We start from the raw sequence: 23,542 nt of genomic DNA, 5'->3' as shown, positions 1-23,542 counted from the left end.
AGTAAGGGTGGGGTCATCTAAGATAGCACAAGGGTTAAAACAACAATACTGTGAATGGGCTGCACAGTGGAGCAGTGGTTAGCGCTCTTGCCAGTTCAAAGAACACCAATGGGGGACTTTTCTGTGTGGAGTTTGCATGTTCTTCCTGTGCATGCATGTTTTTTTCCTGGGGACTCCAGCTTCCTCCCACCGTCTAAAAACATGCTTCATAGGTTTATTGGTTATTCTAAATTGTTTCTAGGTGTGAGTGTGAGTGTGAATGGGTGTGTGATTGTGGCCCTGCTACAGACTGGCGACCTGTCCAGGAGGTCCCGTGCCTTCGCGCACAAGTGGGATAGGCTCCAGCAGCCCCGTGACCCCAAAACGGACAAAATGGATTTAGAAGATGAAGTACTGTTAAATTTGCATTTGAAGACCAGAAATAAAATGAAAAAATGCCTGTCTGGGAAAAGAAAACCTCTGTCAACATTTAATCTAGCTTAACATAAAAGGTCAAATATTATTCATTATTAAATGCTCATAAAGTTATACATGTCAACTACAGTTATTCATTCATCTTCTAAACCCATTTAGTCCCTTTCCAGTGCTACTGGAGCCTATCCTGGCCACTCGTGGGCGAGGGCAGGGTACATCCTGGACAGGTCGCCAGTCTGTCGCAGGGCCACACAAGTCACATTCTATCCTAGCATGTTTATGATGGTGGGAGGAAGCTGGAGTCCCCGGAGAAAACCCACAAATGCACGGGGAGAACATGCAAACTCCACACAGAAAGGTCCCCCAATGGCGTTCTGTTTGCTTGGACTTGAACTGCAAATTCTTTTGGTCATTAAGGAACATTCTTCCTACCAAAGGAACTTTAGGAGGCCAAACAGATGTTTGTGTTAAGTTAAAGATCCACTTGTATCATCTTTTGATTCATTTTCAAGTGTTCCCAGTGGTCTTTTAATTATAATTATGCAATTAATTTGCAAAAATAAAAGACCTTTGTCATTTTCTAGGACATAGTTTCTGGAGAGCGGCAGGAGTTCATTAGAAATTCACCTCTGAGTTGTGGGCGGGACTGCTGGTGGAAAGGAAGCCTGCGTCCATTTTCCATCAACCCTTTGTTTACACGCTCTCCCACACCTTCCCAGAATGGGAAGGTGTGTCCAAACCTTTGGTCTGTACTGTATATGTTCTCCATCATCAGAAAAAAGCCACAAGAACATGTTAAAAACGTCAAAAGAACAATTTTCATTGGAGTGGGTCCTTAACCCACGTTCAGTGGGTGCTGTTGACCATCCTGTTTCCCTGACAATGCTTAGTTTTGTTGAAACCAGTCTATACGAAACAGTTTTAATCCAATTTTATCGAAGGAAACAAGTAGAAGAAGTTTTTGTCACAGCACAACTCAAGGTGCATTTGTGTTTAGTAAATATCCAGACCTTTATATCTTGATATTTGGTTCATGCGGCTCGCAGCAAGTTTTAATTGGTTCAAAGTTTGAGTCTGTAAATAAAGTGGACCATGTTCATTATTCATGTCTCTAACAATTCTTAGTCTGCCAGTGCTGTTTGTGTGGGAGCTCTTTTTAAAAATGACATATTTGGGGTGAAAACGTTTTGACGCTTCTGACAGCTTCATGTCAGAAATCGTTGCTGGGAGTTTCTGAGATGATGCAAAACGCAGACGTTCCGCTCAAACCTTCCATCTCAGCTGTGTGCTCTTGTTTTAGATGTTTACTGTGTCCTGGACTGCAGGGATTTGGTTCACTGTTGACCCCTGGTTGGAAGATTGCAGGTTTGGTTCCCGCCTTTTTCCGCCCATGTGTCCAAGTGTCCTTGGGCAAGACACTGAACCCCACATTTGATTTGAATTTTTTTTTTATTTGAAATGGTTTATTTCAAGCAATCAAATAGGAATAATACTCAAAAACAATACAATCATCAGTTATACATTCATACAATAACTAATCAAACTTAGTATAATTAGACGTAAAATTAAGTATTGCTTGAAAGGGAGTGGAAGGAAGCGAACTTATATAATCCTGGTTGGCTCCAGAGTTTTCCAGTGGAGCCGCCATCAGTGTGTGAATGTATGTGTGCATGGGAGAATAGGTCTTAGAAGGCCCAAAGACCTTCAAAGAAGTCATAAAAGGGCTATATAATTACCAATTACTTTTTAGTGATCTATTGATGAGTTCAACCTGTCTGGTCTTTCTTTTGTGGGACACCACTAGGTGGCGACAGAGCCCTGTCCCCTGAATGCATCTCTGCGTGTCTTCTGTCTGTGGTTTGCTCAGAAAAACAGGTTCGTACTGACAGGCTTTCTTTTTGCTGAAAGTGATGATGGCACAGGAAAGGTACAAGTCAACAGAAATCTGCAGTGCTTCAAATATTTTTTGGATTTTTAGAGCAGAAATTACTAATGTGACAGAAATCTGTGGCCATTTCTGCTCTTCTGTTCAGACATTTAAACTCTCAGGTCTGTTTTACTTCTCTTTTTCTGAAAAGCCCTTTTTGCATCATTTTAATAAGCTTTGTAAATACTGTTTTTTTCTTACTCTAACTCCAACTGTTTCATTAGATTTAAAACACAACAACTATAATTCCTGTTCATAAGTCATCAATATGCAGAAAAAATTGCAAATTGTCCATAGAAATATGGATGAATCTTTCTTTTTACACACTGTTGGTGTATTAGTAAAATATTATATTATATTATATTTTATTTTAATTGTAAAAATAGACTTTTGATTTGAAAACGTAACAACAATAGTTTTTAACTCTGAGACTCTTTAAACATGAGCTGCACTGCTTTGAAATACAAAAAGAAAAATTATTTATTTTTTGTCACCGGTTGAAATAGTTTTAGTTTAATAAAATGAGGGTCAAAAACAGAAGACAAAGAGGCTGTGTAAGCATGAATAAAGGTCAAATGTGACATGAAAAAGTTGAAGTGAATCTATGCGTAAAGGGGCATCCAATTGAGGGACTTTGGCTGTAAGTTATCTGTAGAACTGGATCTAATCGGGTAAAAACAATAGCCAGCAGTTATCCTGAGACACAGCTGGTGCTCTCTGTTGGACTGTATTTTGGAAGGCTTTCGCTGTGGGACGCGCTGGAAAAAGGAAAAGCAGAAATTTCACAATTCACCAGCTCTTTTGTCCGGAGTGACAATAAATCCACTTTCTGTCAGTTCGGTCTTAATTACTGTTAATCACAGTTAAATGGACAATAGCACAGATACAATTAATGGACAATTGAGGACCAAATGACATTTCTGCGCCCTAACAAAACGTGCAGAATGACGGCAGAGAATTCCATTATGGAGGAGCGCTTGGTGATCAAATGCAGAGCGATGAAGCGGTTGTGTCCAGAGGGGAGGATTAGGTTTATCAGGACAGCAGAGCCCAACTGCAGCAGAGATGTCATCAGACAGGGAGGGGGGCAAAACAACTGCAATATTAAAAGCATAAATGTGCAAGACAAATAAAGTTTTCATCATTCGGGCCGGGTTTAGGAACATGAAATGACTAATTATGACAACAAATTCTCTGTAATGTTGTAATCTTTAGAAATGATTTGCCTTTTAGGCGCTGCACCATTCTTAAATGAAATAATTAGGTGATCACAGTAATTACTGTTTATATTGCTGTTAATGAGCCCAAAGGCAAGCAAGCTGTACTCATCCAAATTACACTCGCGAGGCACGGAGCCAGGAAAAGGTCCAAACCAGAGGATGGCTTGTTAAACGTTCCCTCAGTCTTCACGGTAAAGAGATAAATGAGAGCCGAGGTACACTTTAACCTCCTGTTTCCTGTCAAACACACAACTTCCTCATTAACATATTTAAAAAGCTTTCTGGATCTGAAGAAAAAAGTCATGAAAAGTGCTAGGCAGCTGTTCTAACGAGTTTGTTTTCCATCAAAGATGGAAGCCCAGGATCACGTGTGCTTTGACCTTTTTTATTTCAGTTCCTAACTTGCTTTGGAATCGTTCCCCTGTCCGTCAAATGGGTTTTGACATTTATTGACGGCATCTTGTCAATGTTGGGTTTTATCAAACTCTGAAGCACAAAAGATTGAGCTTCATCATGGAAAGGTCTTTTGTAAATAGGATAATTCCTGCTGTAATCGCGCCGTGAGTGAGTGACACACAGATCTGAGGCTGAGCAGCTCCTGTCCTTTGTTTTCCATGAAGGAAAATGTCAAAGCCAGGCGGGAAACACAGTCTGAATTTAGACGCCTCTGCCTCTGAAAATCCAACACATTACACATCTGAGCAAACGGGTCTTTTATGGTATGACACTGGATAAAGAGAACTAAGGAACAGACAAGAAATAAAAGCAAGTATCTGCCTTTGTGGACCATTTGCTGGTTAAAAAGAATTATTTTTAATGAAAATTCGAATGTACAGACACTTTTCAGAATGCCAGTATTCTTCAGACAGGTGTGTGTGAAAGTCTAAAGTCTTTCTAAGGGTTTCTTATTTTTTTTTCTCGGGAGAAGATTTTCTTTTACTGATTTAAATTTGTCGGGAACAATCTCATATTTTAAAACCTTCAACCTTTTTGTAATCCTTTACTTTGACTGTTTACTTTTCTGTCTTAGTCACTGTAAAAAGGTGGACCAATAAGGGGAATTTGTAGGTAAAATTGTGATTAAGTGGAATAATCAGCCATTTTCTAACATTGCAGAATTGCTGAAACAAACACAAAGAAAACCCTTTTAAACTGTGATGCACCTTCATTTCCATCTAATAACTGGAGTGGATACCCCACCCATGTTCTGATGATAAAAAACAAAGCACATCCCTGTTAAACACACACCTTCACTCTACTGCCTCACCCAAGTCTGGCTTCCCTGTGCAGGTTACCAACCCGGATGAAAGACAGGGTTGTGAATCTCTCTGCCAAACCACCTGTGGCGACCCCTGATATGCCAAAAAGGTGAACAGCAGAATACCATCTGGCACCCGAGATTAAAGGGAGATTGTGGTCCACTACTTTGGACTTTTCTTAATAAGCTTGAACAGCACAACCCCCCAACCAGTGTGGCTCCACTGGTGTGTAAATGTGCACGAATGTCCCGGTGACGGTCAGAGGTGTGAACTGTCATCACTAAGCATGATTGAGGAGGGAAAGAATAATGCCGCTTTGAGCATCTGGAATTGCGCAGATAAATCTAATCCATTAATATTATTATTATTAATAATCAGAGAGGAGTCCACACAACAGCAGATCTTTAACCATGGATTGGCAGAAAGGCCTCAAACATCAGCTGCTGCTTTGCTTCTCCTCAAGTGGAGGGTGTTTAATGGATCCGAGGACAGTTTCTTTTTGTGTGTGTGTGAATTCGACACATGCCTTAATTGTTTTTTGACAAACATTGGTTAAAGACGGTTTTAATATAACCTGCAGTTTTCCTCTGAAGGTTTTGTTCTGCTGTTAAACATTATTTTTAGCTGTGATGACTGATTTTGTTTTTTGTGTCTAAAGCAAACTAGAACTTAGAACTGCTGCTCAACAAATTGAAGTACATCAGCTTTACTTCAACTCTACTTTATTTATAACAACAGGAGTGCCATGTAGATGTTTATTTCTGGACCATAATCATGGTGGGCTGCATGGCGGTGTGGTGGGTAGTGCTTTCGCCTCACAGTGGTGTGGTGGTGCTGGTTCAAATTTTGTCTACATTCTTTCTCTGTGGAGTTTACATGTTCTCTTTGTGTATGTGAGGGTTTTCTCCAGCCACTCTGGTTTTCCTCCCTCTGCTTAAAAATGGCTTCCTAGGTTAATTGGTGACTCTAATGTGTCCCTAAGCGAGCATGTGTGTGACTGGTGACCTGTTCATGGTGTACCCCGCCTTTACCCAACAGGAGCTGGTTGGCTCCAGTGACCCTGAGAGATGAAGATGGATTATTCATAGTCATAAACACAGACAGGAAAATCAAAGGTTTAGCTGTTAAAATATGCGGTTCAAGCTTTCGTTGGCTGTTAACTTGTGGATGTTTTACCACAGAATGATCCTCCTGCTCAGAACATCAAAGTCTTCAGAGTCTTGGTCTTGAGGCTACACCAACCTGTTGTTTGCAGCTTCTTGTTGGTGGAGGTTTCTGCTGCATTCTCTTTATTGCGACTTTTACTTGGATACACATCAGGAACAATCGTAAAACATGTCATCTTGCAGCTGCAAACACCTAAAACAACCTGCAGACAGTCAATGTTGCTGTGAACTAAAGACCTATTAAGGTTCAGAAGGAGCTTGTCTGAGCGGCTGAGTTACGTATCTGTGTTTGGCAGAAGAAGGAGGGAAATCCGGAAGATGCTGGACCCCATTGAGCCTGCAGGGTTTTAGGGTTGATGAAGTCGGTTGTTCTCTGCAGTAAAACACAACTGTCTGTAGCCTTGGTAACCATTATGTTACTGTCTATGTGTTACACACATGTACACACCATGCAAAAACAAAAACGTTGTCCGGATTCTGAGGAATGTTCAAAAAACTCCAAAACCTTTTTTCCAAAAATGTGCTTTAAAGATTAAATCAAACCTGTGTGACATTTTTAACCTCTGACTAGAAGAGAAGCAGACAACCAAACCAAACCAGGGGAAGGGGATCACCTGCTGTGGTTTATGCTCGGCCTGCAGATGAGGAGTCACTTTAGGACCTCCTGACAGAAGCTGACTGAGCTTCCTGAAACTGATCTGGTAAAGTGTCGCTGCAGGAGAGAGCCAACGATCAAACAGAACCTTAGACTGTTCTGACAGGGAGAAGACGGGAAGCAGGGAGGACAGACAAACCAAAGCAGCCGCCTCAAAAATCATCGTCTTTGTCCTGAGATGAAGAAAAAAAAATACTGCATTTGCAGGTGAAGATGTTAAAAGACCCTCCCCCCCCACACACAAACATCTAAAATGAAAGATCACACTAAGTAAGATGCATATGCAATATACAGAGGACTCATCTCTAAGATTAAGAAAAATAGTGAGCAGTTATTTTCATATTGCATATTTTTAATTCCCGTAGATTCCCTCTCTGTGTGTTTTTTCTTCTCCCAGACATCGATCTAAATAGAGGCTCTCTAATTAATGTGTCTGGTGGCCTTATTATTCTTTCAGGGTGATATTTTCCTGTGATGAAAGGCAGAGAAGGTCAATTTTAACAGAGACCCATGGGGAGCACAGAGGACAAGTGCAGACTAAGTGTGTGTTTGTAAGTGTGTGTAAGTGTGTGTGGATGTGGACTGCGCTATGGAGACTGAATAGAACCTAAATTGGACTCTATATTTCTACCTGGATGCAAAAGAACACAAAACCCTTTTCTTCCTTGTTCAGCCCAACGTTTCCTTACCTGTTTTTGCTTTTAAGGTAAAAGATTGTGCTAAAATGAAACATAACTTCTAATAGCTTTGAATGCAAACATGTTATTAAGTTGATACTTCAAGTTTCAGTATTCCCCACACACAGGAGAGTGTGAATCCCTTGACCCAGTCACAGGAACCAGTGAAGGGTTCAGTCGCAAACATTTAACCCCTTCATGCCGTAGGTCAACAATTTGCAACTTTCCATTGAATCCACTTAATTTACCAGTATCTACCAGTGCTATCCTAGGCACTTTAACATTGGGAGTTGGGTCATCTAGACCCACTAGACAGTGCTCTGAACCTTTTTTCTTCAATTATTTGTGATCTTCACTGGTGTCCATGGATTACATGAAATCTTTCCACCTTTATCCACCTTTGTCATGGTAGGGAGAACACGTCAATGCAAGGGTGGGGTCATCTCAGATAGCACAAGGGTTACAAAACACAGGAGAATGTTTTTTAAATGATGGAAATAAGTTCAGGCTTGAATGGGTTAAACATAGTTACAAGTTAAATATTCCTTCATGTGTAAAGAAATTAAATGTTGTTTTGTAAGTCAAATGCTTTATTCTTTGTTTCAGCACCAGACATTTATGTTTGAAGGCCAAACCTGCTAACATGACTAAAAATAATAAAATATTTTGTAAAAACTGTAAAAACTATTTTCTACAGAGTAACTTGAAAAGAAGCCACTACGTATATTTTGTTAATTTTACACAGATAAAATTTCGGTCTTTCGTGATATATGCGTGATATACGTAATTCGGAAATGTTTGAATGATGCGGTTTATGCGTATGTTGCATAGTTTATACGCAGTTATTACATAAATCTTTTTGGGAGATGCATATACATACATTTGCGGCTTTCCACGACCGTCTCACGTATGTCTACCTGACTTTTCATCCATTTACCATCAATGTATGCTTTGTAACGCGTTTACGGCGCACATATTCCATTCAAATGACGTAATTGAGGCACGAATCACTAATGAATTGCTCATAAACAGTGCCTTAACCATGCACAGTTCATGTTCATTGATTTACGGGTTCTTTGCGTGGTTTATTCTTACTTCTTCTGTGGTTTTAACGGTGTTCATTCATGATGCATCTGAAAAAATTTCACGTAAAGACCACAACTTTCTCACTTTTCCCCCGTATATTCACGTATGACCAATTTATTTCCATGCAAAATGTAGTGGCTGTTTGACAAGCCTTAGACAGCTTTGACTCTGTTGAGAAGAAAAATAAATCAACAAACCTGAAAAACATTTTTGTGAACATTGCAACAGGTGGTAAAAAATGAGGTCATTTACCATGTTTGTCTATATTTCTCATTTAGCTTTTAAATGGGTCCAATTAGTGACTGGATCTACTTCCAAGTAATTTTCTGCCCTTTTACTCCCAATAAATTCAAATGTTACTGAAATACCAAACAATAAAATAACAACATTTGCACCTAACAGATCATATTTGGGGCGACAGTGGCTCAGGTGGTTGAGCGGGTCGTCCAATGATCGAAGGGTTGGCGGTTCAATCCCCGCTCCCACCAGCCAAAATGTCGTTGTGTCCTGCAAGACACTTCACTCTACTTGCCTCCAGAGTGGCTCCACTGGTGTGTGAATGTGTATGAATGATCCCGGTGATGGTCAGAGGGGCCGTAGGCGCGAAATGGCAGCCACGCCTCTGTCAGTCTGCCCCAGGGCAGCTGTGGCTACAACCGTAGCTTACCATCACCAAGTATGAATGAGGAGTGAATGAATAATGGACACAATGTAAGCGCTTTGGGTGTCTTGAAAAGCGCAGATAAATCCAATCCATTATTATTATCTTCTTTCTCTTTCGGCTTTTCCCATCAGGGGTCGCCACAGCGAATCATCCTTTTCCACCTCACTTTATCATGGACATCTTCTACCCTAACATTAGCCAACTTCATGTCCTCTGTTAAGACATCCATGTATCTCCTCTTTGGCCGTCCTCTTGCCCTCCTGCCAGGCAGCTCCATCTCCAACATCCTTCTACCAATATATCCACTATCCCTCCTCTGAACATGTCCAAACCATCTCAGTCTGGCTTCTCTGACTTTGTCGCTAACACAGGCAACATGAGCCGTCCCTCTGATGTACTCGTTCCTTATCCTGTCTAACCTGGTCACTCCTAAGGAGAACCTCAACATCTTCATCTCCGCTACCTCCATCTCAGCCTCTTGTCTCTGTCTCACTGCTACCGTCTCTAACCCATAGAGCAGAGCTGGTCTCACCACTGTCTTGTACACCTTTCCTTTGAGTCTTGCTGACACTCTTCTGTCACACAACACTCCTGACACTTTCCTCCACCCGCTCCAACCTGCCTGCACTCGCCTCTTCACCTCTTTTCCACACTCCCCATCACACTGAACTGTTGACCCCAAGTACTTAAACTCCTGCACCTTCTTCACCTCAGCCCCCTGTAACATAACGCTTCTACCTTGATCCCTCTCGTTCAGACACATGTATTCTGTCTTACTACGACTGGCCTTCATGCCTCTTCTTTCCAGAGCAAACCTCCACCTCTCTAGCTGTTCCTCCACCTGCTCTCTACTCTCACTGCAAATTACAATGTCATCCGCAAACATTATTGTCCAGGGAGATTCCTGTCTTACCTCGTCTGTCAGCCTGTCCATCAGCATAGCAAACAAAAAAGGACTCAAAGCTGATCCTTGGTGTAGTCCCACCTCCACCTTGAACTCCTCTGTCTGACCTACAGCACATCTCACCACCGTCATACTTCTCTCATACATGTCCTGAATTACTCTGACATACTTCTCTGCCACTCCAGACGACCTCATACAGTACCACAGCTCCTCCCTCGGCACCCTGTCATACGCCTTCTCTAAATCTACGAACACACAATGCAGCTCCTTCTGACCTTCTCTGTACTTTTCCATCAACATTCTCAAAGCAAAAATGGCATCAGTGGTGCTCTTACGGGGCATGAAACCATACTGCTGCTCACAGATCTCCACCTTCTTCCTAAGCCTGGCTTCCACTACTCTTTCCCACAGCTTCATTGTGTAGCTCATCAACTTTATTCCTCTATAGTTGCTGCAGTACTGCGTGTCACCCTTGTTCTTAAAGATCGGAACCAGAACGCTTCTCCTCCATTCCTCAGGCATCTTCTTACTCTCTAGAATCCTATTGAACAACTTCGTTAGAAATTCCACTGCTGTCTCTCCTAAGCACTTCCATACCTCCACAGGTACGTCATCAGGACCAACGGCCTTTCCGCTCTTCATCCTTTTCAGAGCCTTCCTAACCTCCTCCTTTCCAATCTCTGCTACTTCCTGCTCCACAACAACCACATCTTCCTCCCTTCTTTCCCTGTCATTTTCCACGTTCATCAGCTCCTCAAAATACTCCTTCCATCTTTTCTGTACACTCTCCTGGGTTGTTAGCACCTTTCCATCTCTGTCCTTAATCACCCTTATCTGTTGCACGTCCTTCCCATCTCTGTCTCTCTGTCTGGCTAGCCTGAACAAGTCCTTTTCTCCTTCCTTTGTGTCTAACCTGTCATATAGCTCATCGTAAGCTTTCTGTTTGGCCTTTGCCACCTCTCTCTTCACTCTACGCTGCGCTTCCTTGTACTCCTGTCTACCTTCCTCAGTCCTTTCTACATCCCACTTCCTTTTAGCCAACCTCTTCCTCTGGACGCATTCCTGTATTTCCTCATTCCACCACCAAGTGTCTTTACCGTCTTTCCTCTTTCCAGATGACACACCAAGCACCTTCCTACCTGTTTCCCTGATAATCTCTGCTGTAGTTTCCCAGTCATCTGGAAGCTCATCCTGACCACCCAGAACCTGTCTCAACTTCTGCCTAAATTCCTCACAAGTTTCTTCATTCTGTAGCTTCCACCACTTGGTCTTCTTTTCTGTTTTCCCTCTCTTCTTCTTCCTGACCTCCAGAGTCATCTTACACACCACCATGCGGTGCTGTCTGGCTACACTCTCTCCTACCACCACTTTGCAGTCTTTAACCTCTCTCAAATGACCTCGTCTACATAGGATGTAGTCCACCTGAGTACTCCTACCTCCACTTCTGTATGTCACTCTATGTTCCTCTCTCTTCTGGAAGTAAGTGTTGACTACAGCCATTTCCATCCTCTTCGCAAAGTCCACCACCATCTGTCCCTCCAGATTCCTTTCCTTCACACCAAACCTGCCCATCACCTCCTCATCACCTCTGTTGCCCTCACCAACATGGCCATTAAAGTCTGCTCCAATAACAACTCTCTCTCCTCTGGGAAAACTCTCTATGACCTCATCCAACTCACTCCAGAATCTCTCCTTCACTTCTAACTCACAGCCAACCTGTGGCGCATACCCACTGACTACATTCACCATCACCCCTTCAATTTCTAACTTTAGGCTCATCATCCTGTCTGAGACTCTTTTCACCTCTAGAACACTGTTTACAAACTCCCCCTTCAGAATCACACCTACCCCGTTTCTCTTCCTATCAACACCATGATAGAACAGTTTGTATCCTCCTCCAATACTACGTGCCTTGCTGCCCTTCCACCTTGTCTCCTGCACACACAGTACATCTACCTTCCTTCTCTCCATCATGTCTGCCAGTTCTCTGCCTTTCCCTGTCATTGTGCCAACGTTAAGAGTCCCTATTCTCAAACCTATGTTCCTGCCTTTTCCCTTCTCTCTCTGGCCACGGACCCTTCTGCCTCCCCTCTTTCTTCGACCAACAGTAGTCAAATTTCCACCGACACCCTGTAGGTTAACAGCATCGGTGGCGGTCGTTGTTAACCCGGGCCCCGACTGATCCGGTATGTCTAAAGTGTTGTGGATGATTCGCATGGTTATTTTGGCAATTTTTACGCCGGATGCCCTTCCTGACGCAACCCTCTCTATTTATCCGGGCTTGGGACCGGCACAGAGGCAACTGGCTTGCAACCCCTGTGGCTAGATTCAATCCATTATTATTATATGCACCTCAAAATATCAAGATCTTTGTTGCTGCAAATCGCACAAACATATCTTCAGCTCCTCTAGAAAATGCTGCGTACCTATCCAGTTCAGCTTCACACGCTTCAGCAGAGGAGTTTATCTCTGCAGCTGACAGAGACAAGCTAGATATGCATGAAAGTAAACATGGAAACATAGACATTTTCTGTTGCCATTCAAGCCAACTGTGAACAGGTTTACATTTAATACATTTTAGATTAGGAATGTAGTTTCTCACCTTCCACTGATTACAAAGTAAATTACGTACACACTTGATTATAGCGCTCAAATGAGCCTTGAGAGATGCTTTATCAGGTCTTCCTCTCCAATAGTCAACACAACAGGCATATACTCGAGTATGTTTACGTAAACATCATGAAAACGGAAGCAAACGCTGTGTGCACTGTGATTCAGGTTTATTTCACAGGACAAGAGCTCTGAGTACAAAAGTAGAGGAACCTTGGATTTCTTCCAGAACTGTTGTTGCAGTGAATACAAACAGACCTCAAAGCTTTAATGTGAAACAACAGTCCCCAAAGATTTTAGTGAGGAGAAGGCCGAGTGGAAACCAAACTATTTCTGGACCAGGTGTGTTTTAATTGTCCACATATTTTGTGTCCTCTTTCTCAACACAACTGCATTGGATTCTGCTGCAAAGCTGAGCAGAGCCCTGATGTTCCTCCCATAGTTTTTCAGTGGAATATCACTGAGCAGGACTTTAATGAAAACATGTATTCATTTTTTTTTCTTTTGCTACAAGGTGTTTCCCACATTGTAAGGCAGAATTGTGGGGCTGCTGGGATAGCAGCGGGCTGAAACATGCTATAATGAGATGTGCAATTAGTACCGGCCAATCAATGGGGTAATTGCAAAGCAAGACTGATGGACTGTGAGGGGAGGGGAGGGATTTGTTCCATATCGATTTCCCCCAAACCAATTAGTTGGTTTCTACCACTTTGGAGCGTCGGTCCCCAGCCATCTGCCTCAAGAACACAGGCAGCAGAAGACAAAATGCTGTGCGGACTTGATGTTGGTTTTCTCTGCAATGCTGGGAGCCTTTTCAATCCAAAACCTTTGTTACACTAAAGCTGGTTGCCCCCTTCCCAGGGGCAGAGGACAGGTAAACCAAAGCTTTGTAGAATAGCTCCCAGATTTGCTTCAAACTCATTTTCTTGTTTCACTTGCTGAGTCTTCTCAAACCTTTGTAGCTATTTAAATGTAAGAGAAATGGATGTCAAAATAAAATCTGGAAAAAGGTAAAGACAGAAACCATGAGAAATTAGTCACTTTAGAACCCCCAGTTCTGACTCAACCATTCAGCAACAAACAAGATCATGAAATATGACATTTCTGATAAACCAACATGGTAAACTTTTTAAAATTAGGATTAGCTAAACTGATGCAAGAAAGTTTAAGTGACACTGCTGTAATTAGTAATTAGAGGAAAAAGACAATAATTATACAGATTTTATTGGGAAAAATCTATTTGTTTGAAAAAATGATCAACCAGTAAGTATATTCTGAGAAATGTTTGTATATTATAATATGATTTGCAAAATCTCAAAAAAACCTGCAACATACCTTCAGCAGCACCACAGTAGCCTGTTTCTTCCTTTAAATGTTGGATTCAGACAAAGAAGCCATGAGTTGAATTTGATGTGTTGAAGGGAGAAGCCAAACAAACAGGAAGAGGCACCAACAACCAATTTACTGCCAGGCTCAGATCCCTGTTTTTTTTCTTCAAATGGCGCCAAAGAATGTCATTTCTGTTAAATGTCACATGTGGCTGACAGTGTTGCTCCAAAAACAACAAGGTGGAATCAAAATCCTCACTGTGGAGGAAGATTCAAACATGGCAATGATATCAGAAATCTACGACTGTAAAAAAGTTATTGAGTCATATTTATGCGTTTGATTTTCTTGCTTCTGTTTTTAATTACTGGCTCTATGGAAAATAGAAGTGTAAAGTGTTTGGTTTTGAATGGTTTGATTGTGACTAACCTAAGAAAGTCTTGCGCTCACTGTGGGCGTGGATAGCCTGTTGGCTCCATCTGACCATCTGACCACAGACAGGATGAATGTTTTCACAAGAAAATGAAAATGCAAAAGACAAATATGTTTGTAAGGTCAAACTGCAAAAACTGGCTTACTCCTGAGTGAGTCCAGCCCTGAAATACTTTCATCATTCATTTCTTCACCCATCCCCACTGATTCCCTGCACACTCTCAGGTGTGTCTGCAGAGATTTTGTAGAATTCTTTCAGGAAGGATGATTAGCATTGATTAGCAGTCTTTTTCCAAGTTTTCCAAGTCTCCAAGTCACGCAATGTTTGACTAAATGACAAAGTCTGCTTTTGGATTCTGTCCTGATCTTGCTGGTCATCATTACAGCATCAAATCTTTTGTTTTTCCTTATGGACTGTCTATGAACACTGGACTGAGTGATGTAACTTATTTTTTAAATTATATTCTTTTTTTTTTTAACTTGTCCTGTCCAAGAGCTGGGTAAACAGATGAGAGCTGAAGGCCTCTTGTGTTGGACATATTTTACTTTAACAACAGGGGTTATGAATCTTCTGACAAACCAGAGGTATGTCTGAATAAACCCCTCTTGTAATCGAGGCCAAACTTTATTCATTTTAATCGTATTTGAAAATCTTTGGTGTTTGACCGGACAGAAAAGGAAAGGAAAGGAGGGAAGAAGAGAGAGGGATGTTAGAGAGGGGGGAATAGAAGGGTGATTCTTGGAGGGGGGGGGGGGGGGGTAAAACCATGAAGCAGCTGGTCATATGGGAACTAGATGTGACATGACGGATATTCAATCCTTTTAATACTTCTTTAAAAACCTTGGACTTGAAGTTAGTGCCTTGATCTGTTTGTATTACTTTTGGTAGACCAAACACAGAGAAAAACTTCACCAAAGCCTTAGTAATAACATTAGCTGTTATTCTCCTCAAAGGGACCGCTTCAGGGAACCTTGTAGATGCACACATGATGGTGAGTATAAACTGGTTTCCGGTTTTTGCCTTCGGCAGTGGTCCCACACAATCGACAATGACCCTCTCGAATGGACAGTTTTCATTTTCTCAGCCTCTGTAAGAGAAAGAACAAGCGCATGACATTTCTTAATGGATGTGTCTTCTTTCTGTGCTGCGATGAATTCTTCTCGTGTAGCTGGTAATTCAACTGTTGTAGGACACGATGTTAAAGACTTAGGTGAAACCTTAGGCAATCTGCTAGATCTGCCCTTCACCGAAACACATTCTCCAGCAAGAAAGGAATCAGACAAATCAAGACCGTACTTCTGTGTTTGAGCCCTGGTGACAACACAATGAGGGAAACCTTCAAAACCTGGCTGTGGATTCTCAACACCTAAGTCCACAACAGGGTTTTCTGTCACCTCAGGAGCTGGTACAACCTTTCCACCCGCTATGTCGTTTCCGAGAATGAAATCCACACCTGAAATGGGCAGAGCAGGGAGAACTGCTACTTTAAAGAAGCCCTCAACAAGAGAAGAACGCACGTGAAGAAGATGCAAAGGAGCTGAAAAGTATTTCATGCCAATCCCTTGGACTATTGCATTAGACTTACATGAAGAGCCCTCAGTTAATGGCAATATTCCTTCCCGTATGACAGATTGTGAGCCGCCCGTGTCTCTCAGCATAGTCACCGGCTGTTGGTTGTCTGGATGGCCTGTTTCTGAAATGAAACCCTGAGACACAAAAGGTTTGAAACATGGGTCTAAAGTTTGAGGCTTGTCCATACCTGGCAAACTTTTGAGCAGACCCATGCCTTTAGGTTGAGGTGATGTGGATGACAATTTGCGTTTCAGACCAGGACAATCTACAACAACATGGCCCCTTTTATGGCAGTAGAAACATTCACGACTACCACGAGGGGAAGTTGATAGTTCTCTGGGCTTATCCTGAGGAAACGATCTAGGCTCCACTCTCAGAGGGCGGGGTCCTGCTAACCCTTCAGAATGAGACCAGAACACAGTCTTATGGGTTAAAACAAACTCGTCAGCCATCACTGCTGCCTTTGACAATGATGTAACTTTTTGTTCATTGAGGAACACAACGACTTTCTCTGGTAATGAACCCTTAAAGTCCTCAAGAAGAACAAGCTGACGGAGAGACTCAAAATTGTTTTGAACTTCACTGGCCGAACACCACTTGTCAAAGAGAACACTTTTTTCTCTTGCAAACTCAACAAATGTGTGACCACTAGGTTTCTTGTGATTCCTAAATTTCTGCCTGTATGCTTCTGGTACAAGTTCATAGGCACGCAATATAGACTCTTTCAGCACTGTGTATTGTAAGCTGTCAGCAACAGAAAGAGAGGATACAACTTCCTGAGCTTTTCCCACCAGCTTACATTGAAGCAATATGGACCACATGTCCTCTGGCCAGTCAAGAGCTATTGCCACACGTTCAAAAGCTTTAAAGTAGAAATCCACCTCAGACTCACGAAACGTAGGCACCATCGCTATGTTTCTGCTTACATCAAACCCCCTTTTCCCGTTAGAAACCTCTAAAGCAGTAGCAGTGTCTGCCATCGAAGAATGTGCTGCAGAGTGTTGCAAAGCCTCAACCTCCAGCTGCTTCAGCCGGACTTCCTTGTCCGCCTCAATCTCCATCCTGCGAACCTGCAGGCGGAGCTCATACTCTGCCCGTCGCTCTCTTTCTCTCTCCCTCTCCTCTGTCTCCAGACGTAGCCGCGTGAGGCGAAGCTTAAGCTTAGCATCCCTGCTAGAACTCCCCAATTCGGGGGACAAAGGATCAAAGCGTGGTAAAGTCGCAGGAGGGACCTCAGCTTCCTCTACCTTTCCTGGAGGCGTGACAACACCCACGGCGTTGCTGTCAACAGCCACACCGGCAGTTTCATCTTTAGAGACAGACGGGACACTGGCAACAAGGACCTTTAACTCCACTAAATGCTCTATAAGCTCAGCCCTGAGCTCTCTTTTAATGGCATGTCTAGACACTGGTATACCAAAATGGGCGGCAACACACAATAAGTCGGCCTTACGACAAGACTCAAGGACTTCGATCCTCGGACTATCAAGGAACGCCTGCAAAGTAAAGATCATTATTGATTCTACAAGAATACGCAAACGGTAACAACAAAAAAACCCACTTGCTTACTCCAGGGTTGCGTGATCCCGGACGAGCCCCCACTTGTTACGTCCCTGGGGAGGGCGCAACAGTACAACCATGAAATAAGACAAGTAGTCAAGGATGATGTATATAAATATGGTTTATAATATTCAAAGACTCAGGCTGCTGCAAACAATTACCTGTGGGGGAGGAAGTGACGTTTGGGTTGTGCCAAATAAATAAACTCAATATAACAAAACCAGGCCTAACTCTGCAACTAAACCCATAAATCAAAAGAACAACAAAAGACTACCTAACTAGTCTAAATACAAACATACAAAACATTACAAGAAATGGCACCAACCCCTTACCTGGTGTGTCTAACAAAGTTCAGCCTGCGTGTGAAAATGTATGGGGCCCCAAACTTGCCTGATCACAACCTCCCACCACGTACCTGAGGAAAACAGCTTAGTCAGAAGCATGCAGCCAAAAGAGAGTCAGGATCGCAGTGAGTGTCAGCCAGAGACAGTTCACCAGACTCTGCCAGGCTCAGCTCCCAGGTGTGCTTTAATAGGCTCCGGCTTCCTGGTAGAGGAGCACCACATGACCAGCAGGCGGCCAGTCACAGCTGATGAAGCTGCAGTCCCAGGTGAACATCATCAGGAAATTAACTGAAGTGAAACACAACAGGATGAAAGCAAAGCAGAGGGCTGTGCCTGTAACACAGCATAAAGCAACAAGTTTTCTGGATGGTTATAATCATTACAATGAGGTTTAGATGTAATACAAGTCTATAAGGGCGGGGTCTGTCCACACATACACTCAAATGATATAACATACCTGTTGGCTTAAAAAATGTCCACATGTCAACATGTACACAATACAAATAATGTTCACACACACATACTTATGCCTTCAAACCAACTAGTGTTAGATATTTCATTCAGTCATGCAAACTAGGTGAGCTAGAATCTGTCATCAAGTTATTGTTTATGTTCTTCTAAAATGGATGATGGAATGAAAAAAGAATGAAGGAGAGTGCCCAGTCATCCCCACACCAAGACCCCTGCCGCAGCAGCAGCGGCAGCCAGAACCCCCCAACACCCACACGGTAGCAGATAGAGAAACAACCGCCCTCCGGGTGATCACATCCGCCACCCAGGCCAGGGCCAGCAGGACCGCCACGGGGCCCCCAAAGCCAGAGAGCAGGGAGGCATGAGAGTGCAGCTCTGGCTCAACCAGGAGAGCAGCCCCCTGCCGCGCCGGGAGGGCCCAACGCGGGGCCCCGCCCCAGAAGAACGCCCACAGCCCCAGATGAGCACCTCATCACCACCCAGGAGTTCTGGGCATCCCCCTGCCCCAACCCCGGGTACGAGCCAGGACCCCCCAAGGGAGACCCACCCCACGCTTCAGGCAGCCACCCACCCGGCCCACGGTAGGTCCAGGAAGGAGCAAGGCAAGGGCCAGCCGTCCCTCCCAGGAGGAGGAGAAGAGGGGGTCAACAAGAAGTGTTGCAAACATGGCCCGACCAGGCTCGGCCACAATTGGAAATTTGGCGAGGCCCAGCGCTCAGGGGCAAAGACCAGAACCCACACCACAGGGACTCTGACACCCCCAGGCTCAGATGTGATGTGATCCCCGGCTCTTGGTCTTGCCAGAGAACTCAGGGATCCCTCTCCCTTCGTGGAGAGAGGGCCGCCGGGCCCAGGAAGCCAGCACCCAGGGAACACAGCCGCCGTTGCCAAGGGCCCAGTACCCCCTACCATGGATGGGGTAGGGGACAGATGGTCCGAGGTTATTATTATTATTATTATTAAATTATATTCTTGATAATTCTATTTTTTCATGATTTTTTTCCTGTAGTACAAGTTGTTCAAGTTATAAACCGACCAATTACATGTCTCAGTAAAATATGGAGACTCACGTCCAACATTCAAAATGTTTGATTAACAGATCTTGTGTAGAAACCACTGTTTTCAGTGGCAGGGGTGTAGTCCTCCAACAAGCTCACTCCTGATTGGCTAGACTTGTTGCCATAGAAAAAGAATGATTTTGACCAATCGCTGCTCACTGACTATGTCTGGCTCCAACATTGCACCATGTGTATCACAAAAAAAGGCTTCACTTGGTTGGAGCTGGAAGTAAACTTTTTTTTTAACTTAATCTGTCCAACAACTGAGCAAACAGATTGGAGCTGAAGGCCTTCTGTGTTGGACAGGTTTTACTTTCACAAAAAGAGGTTATATATCTTTGAAAAACCAGAGTGTAAATTTGTAAAAACCCCTTTTTGTTACTTTATTATTTTTTATTTATTTGTCACATTTAGTGTGTGTATGTGTGTGTGTGTGTGTGTGTGTGTGGGGGGGGGGGATGTGAGAGGGGGGGGGGTGGAAGAGAGTAAAAGGAAAAGAGGTGGAGAATGTGGGGAATACAAGCACTGATTTTAATAAGTTATTATTTTAAGCTGTGTAACAATTATACCAGATCTGCTGGAAAGACAAATATTACTTCCAAAGGTGAAATTCTGACACGAAGATGAGCAGAAGATATCAGTCCATCAACACACTGTGGGTTAGGACGAGGGATGAAGCAGACAGGGAGCAGTGTGGCAGTGGGCATGTGGGAGTGGAGATACATGCATGCTGCCAGAGTGAACTGTGTGTTTAATGGGAACCAGATCCTCCCAAGCCCGACCAGCCAGGCCAGGAGAGGTGGGGGAGAGACCCCCAGGCCAGTAGCGGCCCCGGCGACTGGACCCAAGCAGCCCGGGGGGGTAAACTATTTTCAATGGAGGAAGGTCACACTCACTCATTCCAGTTCTCTTATACAGTCAATGGTTTTTCTATAGTTGTAAAAAGGCTGCAGATTACTGACACAGTGGAAACACCGGATGATATGAGGCAGCAGGAAGACGTATGAGTGCATTTGGTTTGCTGCTGGAGATAGCAGACTGAATCACTGCTTCGTTTTAATAAGGCTCCTGCTGGTTTTCAAACACGACTCTACCATTAAATCACACGCTAAACTTCTCGTTTATTGTGTTGATCTTTGTTTCCTCTACACTGTTTTTCTGTCCCCCCATCCTGATGTCTGTTTTACCCTCCTTCTTTTTTCTGGTGTTTCCCCATATCTCTTATTTCTTTCTGGTCTCCAGCATATTTTTTAGAATGAATAAAGTTCATCCTAAAATAAAGAGGTTTTTGAGGCTTTAACAGACAATTTTGTCCAACACCAGAGAAAAGTAGAAAAAATAAGAAGAAGCTGAACATTTGATGCTGCAGCTTGAAGTTCTTCTCTTTTCATTATCATCTCTTCTCTGCTGTGAACCCAGAGCAACACACAAGCCCGGTATTGATTTTGAGCGCTATTTCAGAGAAGTCTATTTCCATTCAAGCGTTAGCAATGCGAAAAAGGCCAGCCTCTATCCTAAAGTGCAGCCGTTAATGCATGCAACCTGTCCACCCAGTCATAAAAAGACAACCACTTGAGATCAGCACTGCAGAAATATTTTTCTCTGTCTCTCTCTTCTCTGCGCAGCAATCACAAAATAGGTTTCTTTCTTTTCACAGAAAGAGCTAAATGGATCTCTAATTATAATGACATCCTCTAAAAAGATGGAGTCCTAATTGGAAAAAAAGCCCTGGAGGACCGGCCACCTTCTGCAGAAGAAGCTGGAATGAAGGGGAGTGATGAGGGACTGTCATCCAAGGCTGGAATGAAAATGGTCAAAATTATCAATATATTGTGTTTTTCTTTTTTGCTTTTAGGATTTCGGGTAAGAACAAAACTTACCATGAAAGGTTTTGCAGATGTTTGACATCTTATTGCTAATTATGTTAAAACATGGAGTTTAAACTTTAAAATGTGTGTGCAAGACTGTAAACTGTTCATCATGTTTGTCCAAGAAAAGTCTGATGAACCTTCTTTGAAAATGAGCATCCTGTTTGTGAGTGAAGAGCTCAAGACCTTCTGTCTGTCTGTCATGGTTGAGTCCAGAAAGAAGATTCTGAAAATGAGGAGAAAAAGTAGAGAAAAGAGAATGGGGGATGATGTGTAAAACAGGAAAAATCTGGTTAAAAAAAAAAAAAAACTCAACAGTGGAAATATTAGAGACTCAGAAGAGGACTGACAAGATCTGAAACTGTACAAATGAAATACTACAAAAAATTATCAGTCAAGAGACACTAAATCCTTTTTGAAATCTCATTTAGAGGAAAAATAACTTACTTTGAGATTACATTAAAAAAACAATAAGGGAAAGCAAAAAATACTTGCAGTTTTTACATTGACTGTATATTAGAACTGGACTGAGTGACCCCCGGCGTACCAAACAAAAGTACTTGCTGGCTCCAAGAAGCCAAAGTCACATCAACTTCTACAGAGAAATAGACAGCTAATACTCAGTTATTCTATTGGTCAGAATAAGGCTTCTGGCTCTGATATATTTTTGTGAACATGTTCTTGATAATCCTTTTTTTTTTCTTCATGATATTTTGAGGATGATGAGAGGAGCTGGAGGAAGTGGCCAGGGAAAGGGAAGTCTGGGCATCTTTGTTTAGACTGCTGCCGCAGCAGCCTGGTCCTGGATGAGCGAAAGAAAATGCATGAATGGATGAATGAATGAAGATGAATGAATAGATGGGTGGATATTTTTTCTTTAGGAAAAGTATTCAAGTTGTAAAGTGTCCAATCAGATTCCTCAATGAAAGTAATGAAAGAATGTTTACAACGTTTGATTGATGGATCACGTGTAGCCGGCTTTCAAGTGGTGTGGACGTCCAATAAGCTCAATCCTGATTGGTGAGGGCGGTTGGCATAAAAACGATTACTCAGACAATCACTGCTTACTATGGCTCCAACTTGGCGGTGTCTTCATGATGAAAAAGTTGTGACTGAATTGACTTCATTTGGTTGGAGGTGGAAGTAATTCATTTTCTACGGGTGAGGTCACACTCGCTCCAGTTCTCTGATACGGTCAATAATTCTGTTGTGTTAGTTGTGGAATGAAACTATTCAAACAGGTTCACTTATTCCTCATAGGGAAACATTGTGGCTGTATTCTTTTAAAAAATAGTTGAGAAACTTAGACTTTCTGCTGAACTTTTTTTGCTTTTTATAAAGGCTGCTGTTTACACTTATTTTAGTCCATGATGTGGACCGAGCAGTGTAAGGACAGCAAAAATTGTATCAAAAATACTTTTGTCCATCTAGGTGGACAAAAAAGTGCCCTTAAAAGAGGTCAAAGTCACACAAGGAACTGAAACTTTCAATTTAACGGAGGAGGACAACTCAACCAAATAAATGGACAAACTGACCTCATTCATTTTTCTATTCATTCATCCATTTTCTATTCTGTTTTTTCCATTTTGGGGTCACGGGGCTGCTGGAGCCCATCCTGTGGGTGAAGGCAGGGGACACCCTGGACAGTTTGCCACTCTGTTGCAGGGTAGAATGTCCATTCACTCTCACACCTAGGGACAATTTAGATTAACCTATGAAGCATGTTTTTGGATGGTGGTAGGAAGCTGGAGACCCTGGAGAGAACCCATGCATGCATGGGGAGAACATGCCAACTCCACACAGAAAGGTCCCCCATTGATGATCTGGTTCAGTTCCCCCAGCTGGGACTTGAACTGGGGGCCTTCTAGCTGTGAGGCAAGAGCGCTAACCACTGCGCCACTGTGCAGCCCTGCAAACTGACCTGACTTCCGGTAATTGGAAACACAAGGGAGCATATATATATGTAAGGAGAGTCTTTTTCCTGTCTCAGGCTCGACTCGCGCCCCTGACTGTCCCCCCAACCACGGCTGGATGAAGCTCGTCTGCTGGACTTTATATATGTAGTTGTAGTGTTAGATAAGTTAATTCTTCTCAAAGAGTTCTGGTAAATCGCCTGTCCGTCCTGGAGGAGGATCCCTCCTTCATGTGGACACCCCTGAGGTTTCTTCGTTTTTTCCGGTTTTTTTAGGAGTTTTTCTTTACCGCGAAGGGGGGTCTAAGGGCAGGGATGCCAGTATAGCTTAGTCAGTTTGTTAGTTCATTTGAGTATTTTCCTATTGAACTCTTTGTATTCATGATCCTTTTGAGTTCATATTTACTTCGAAGCCC

General features: G+C 42.9%; 1 protein-coding gene across 1 annotated transcript; it reads right to left on the bottom strand.

The window, feature by feature from the left end:
* Positions 1 to 15,150: 15,150 nt before the first annotated feature.
* LOC111949001 (uncharacterized) lies at positions 15,151 to 17,567 on the bottom strand. The gene is made up of 2 exons (XM_023964651.2): positions 15,927 to 17,567; positions 15,151 to 15,794 (listed from the first exon to the last, which is right to left on the bottom strand). The coding sequence occupies exons 1-2, from the start codon at positions 17,425 to 17,427 to the stop codon at positions 15,289 to 15,291; spliced, it is 2,007 nt and encodes a 668-aa protein (XP_023820419.1). The 5' UTR covers positions 17,428 to 17,567; the 3' UTR covers positions 15,151 to 15,288.
* Positions 17,568 to 23,542: the final 5,975 nt, after the last annotated feature.

Source organism: Oryzias latipes, chromosome 16, assembly GCF_053564925.1.
Source record: "Oryzias latipes strain Hd-rR chromosome 16, Olatipes_Hd-rR_3.1".
In the NCBI taxonomy this organism is placed as follows: domain Eukaryota; kingdom Metazoa; phylum Chordata; class Actinopteri; order Beloniformes; family Adrianichthyidae; genus Oryzias; species Oryzias latipes.
Note: the sequence above shows the minus strand (reverse complement) of the source record. Positions and strands in the feature narration are given on the sequence as shown.

Coding starts and splice junctions, on each gene's coding strand:
- LOC111949001 (XM_023964651.2), bottom strand. CDS start 17,427: ATGATCTTTACTTTGCAGGCGTTCCTTGATAGTCCGAGGATCGAAGTC. Junction 15,795..15,926: donor ATTAACTGAGGGCTCTTCAT/GTAAGTCTAATG, acceptor TGCCCATTTCAG/GTGTGGATTTCATTCTCGGA.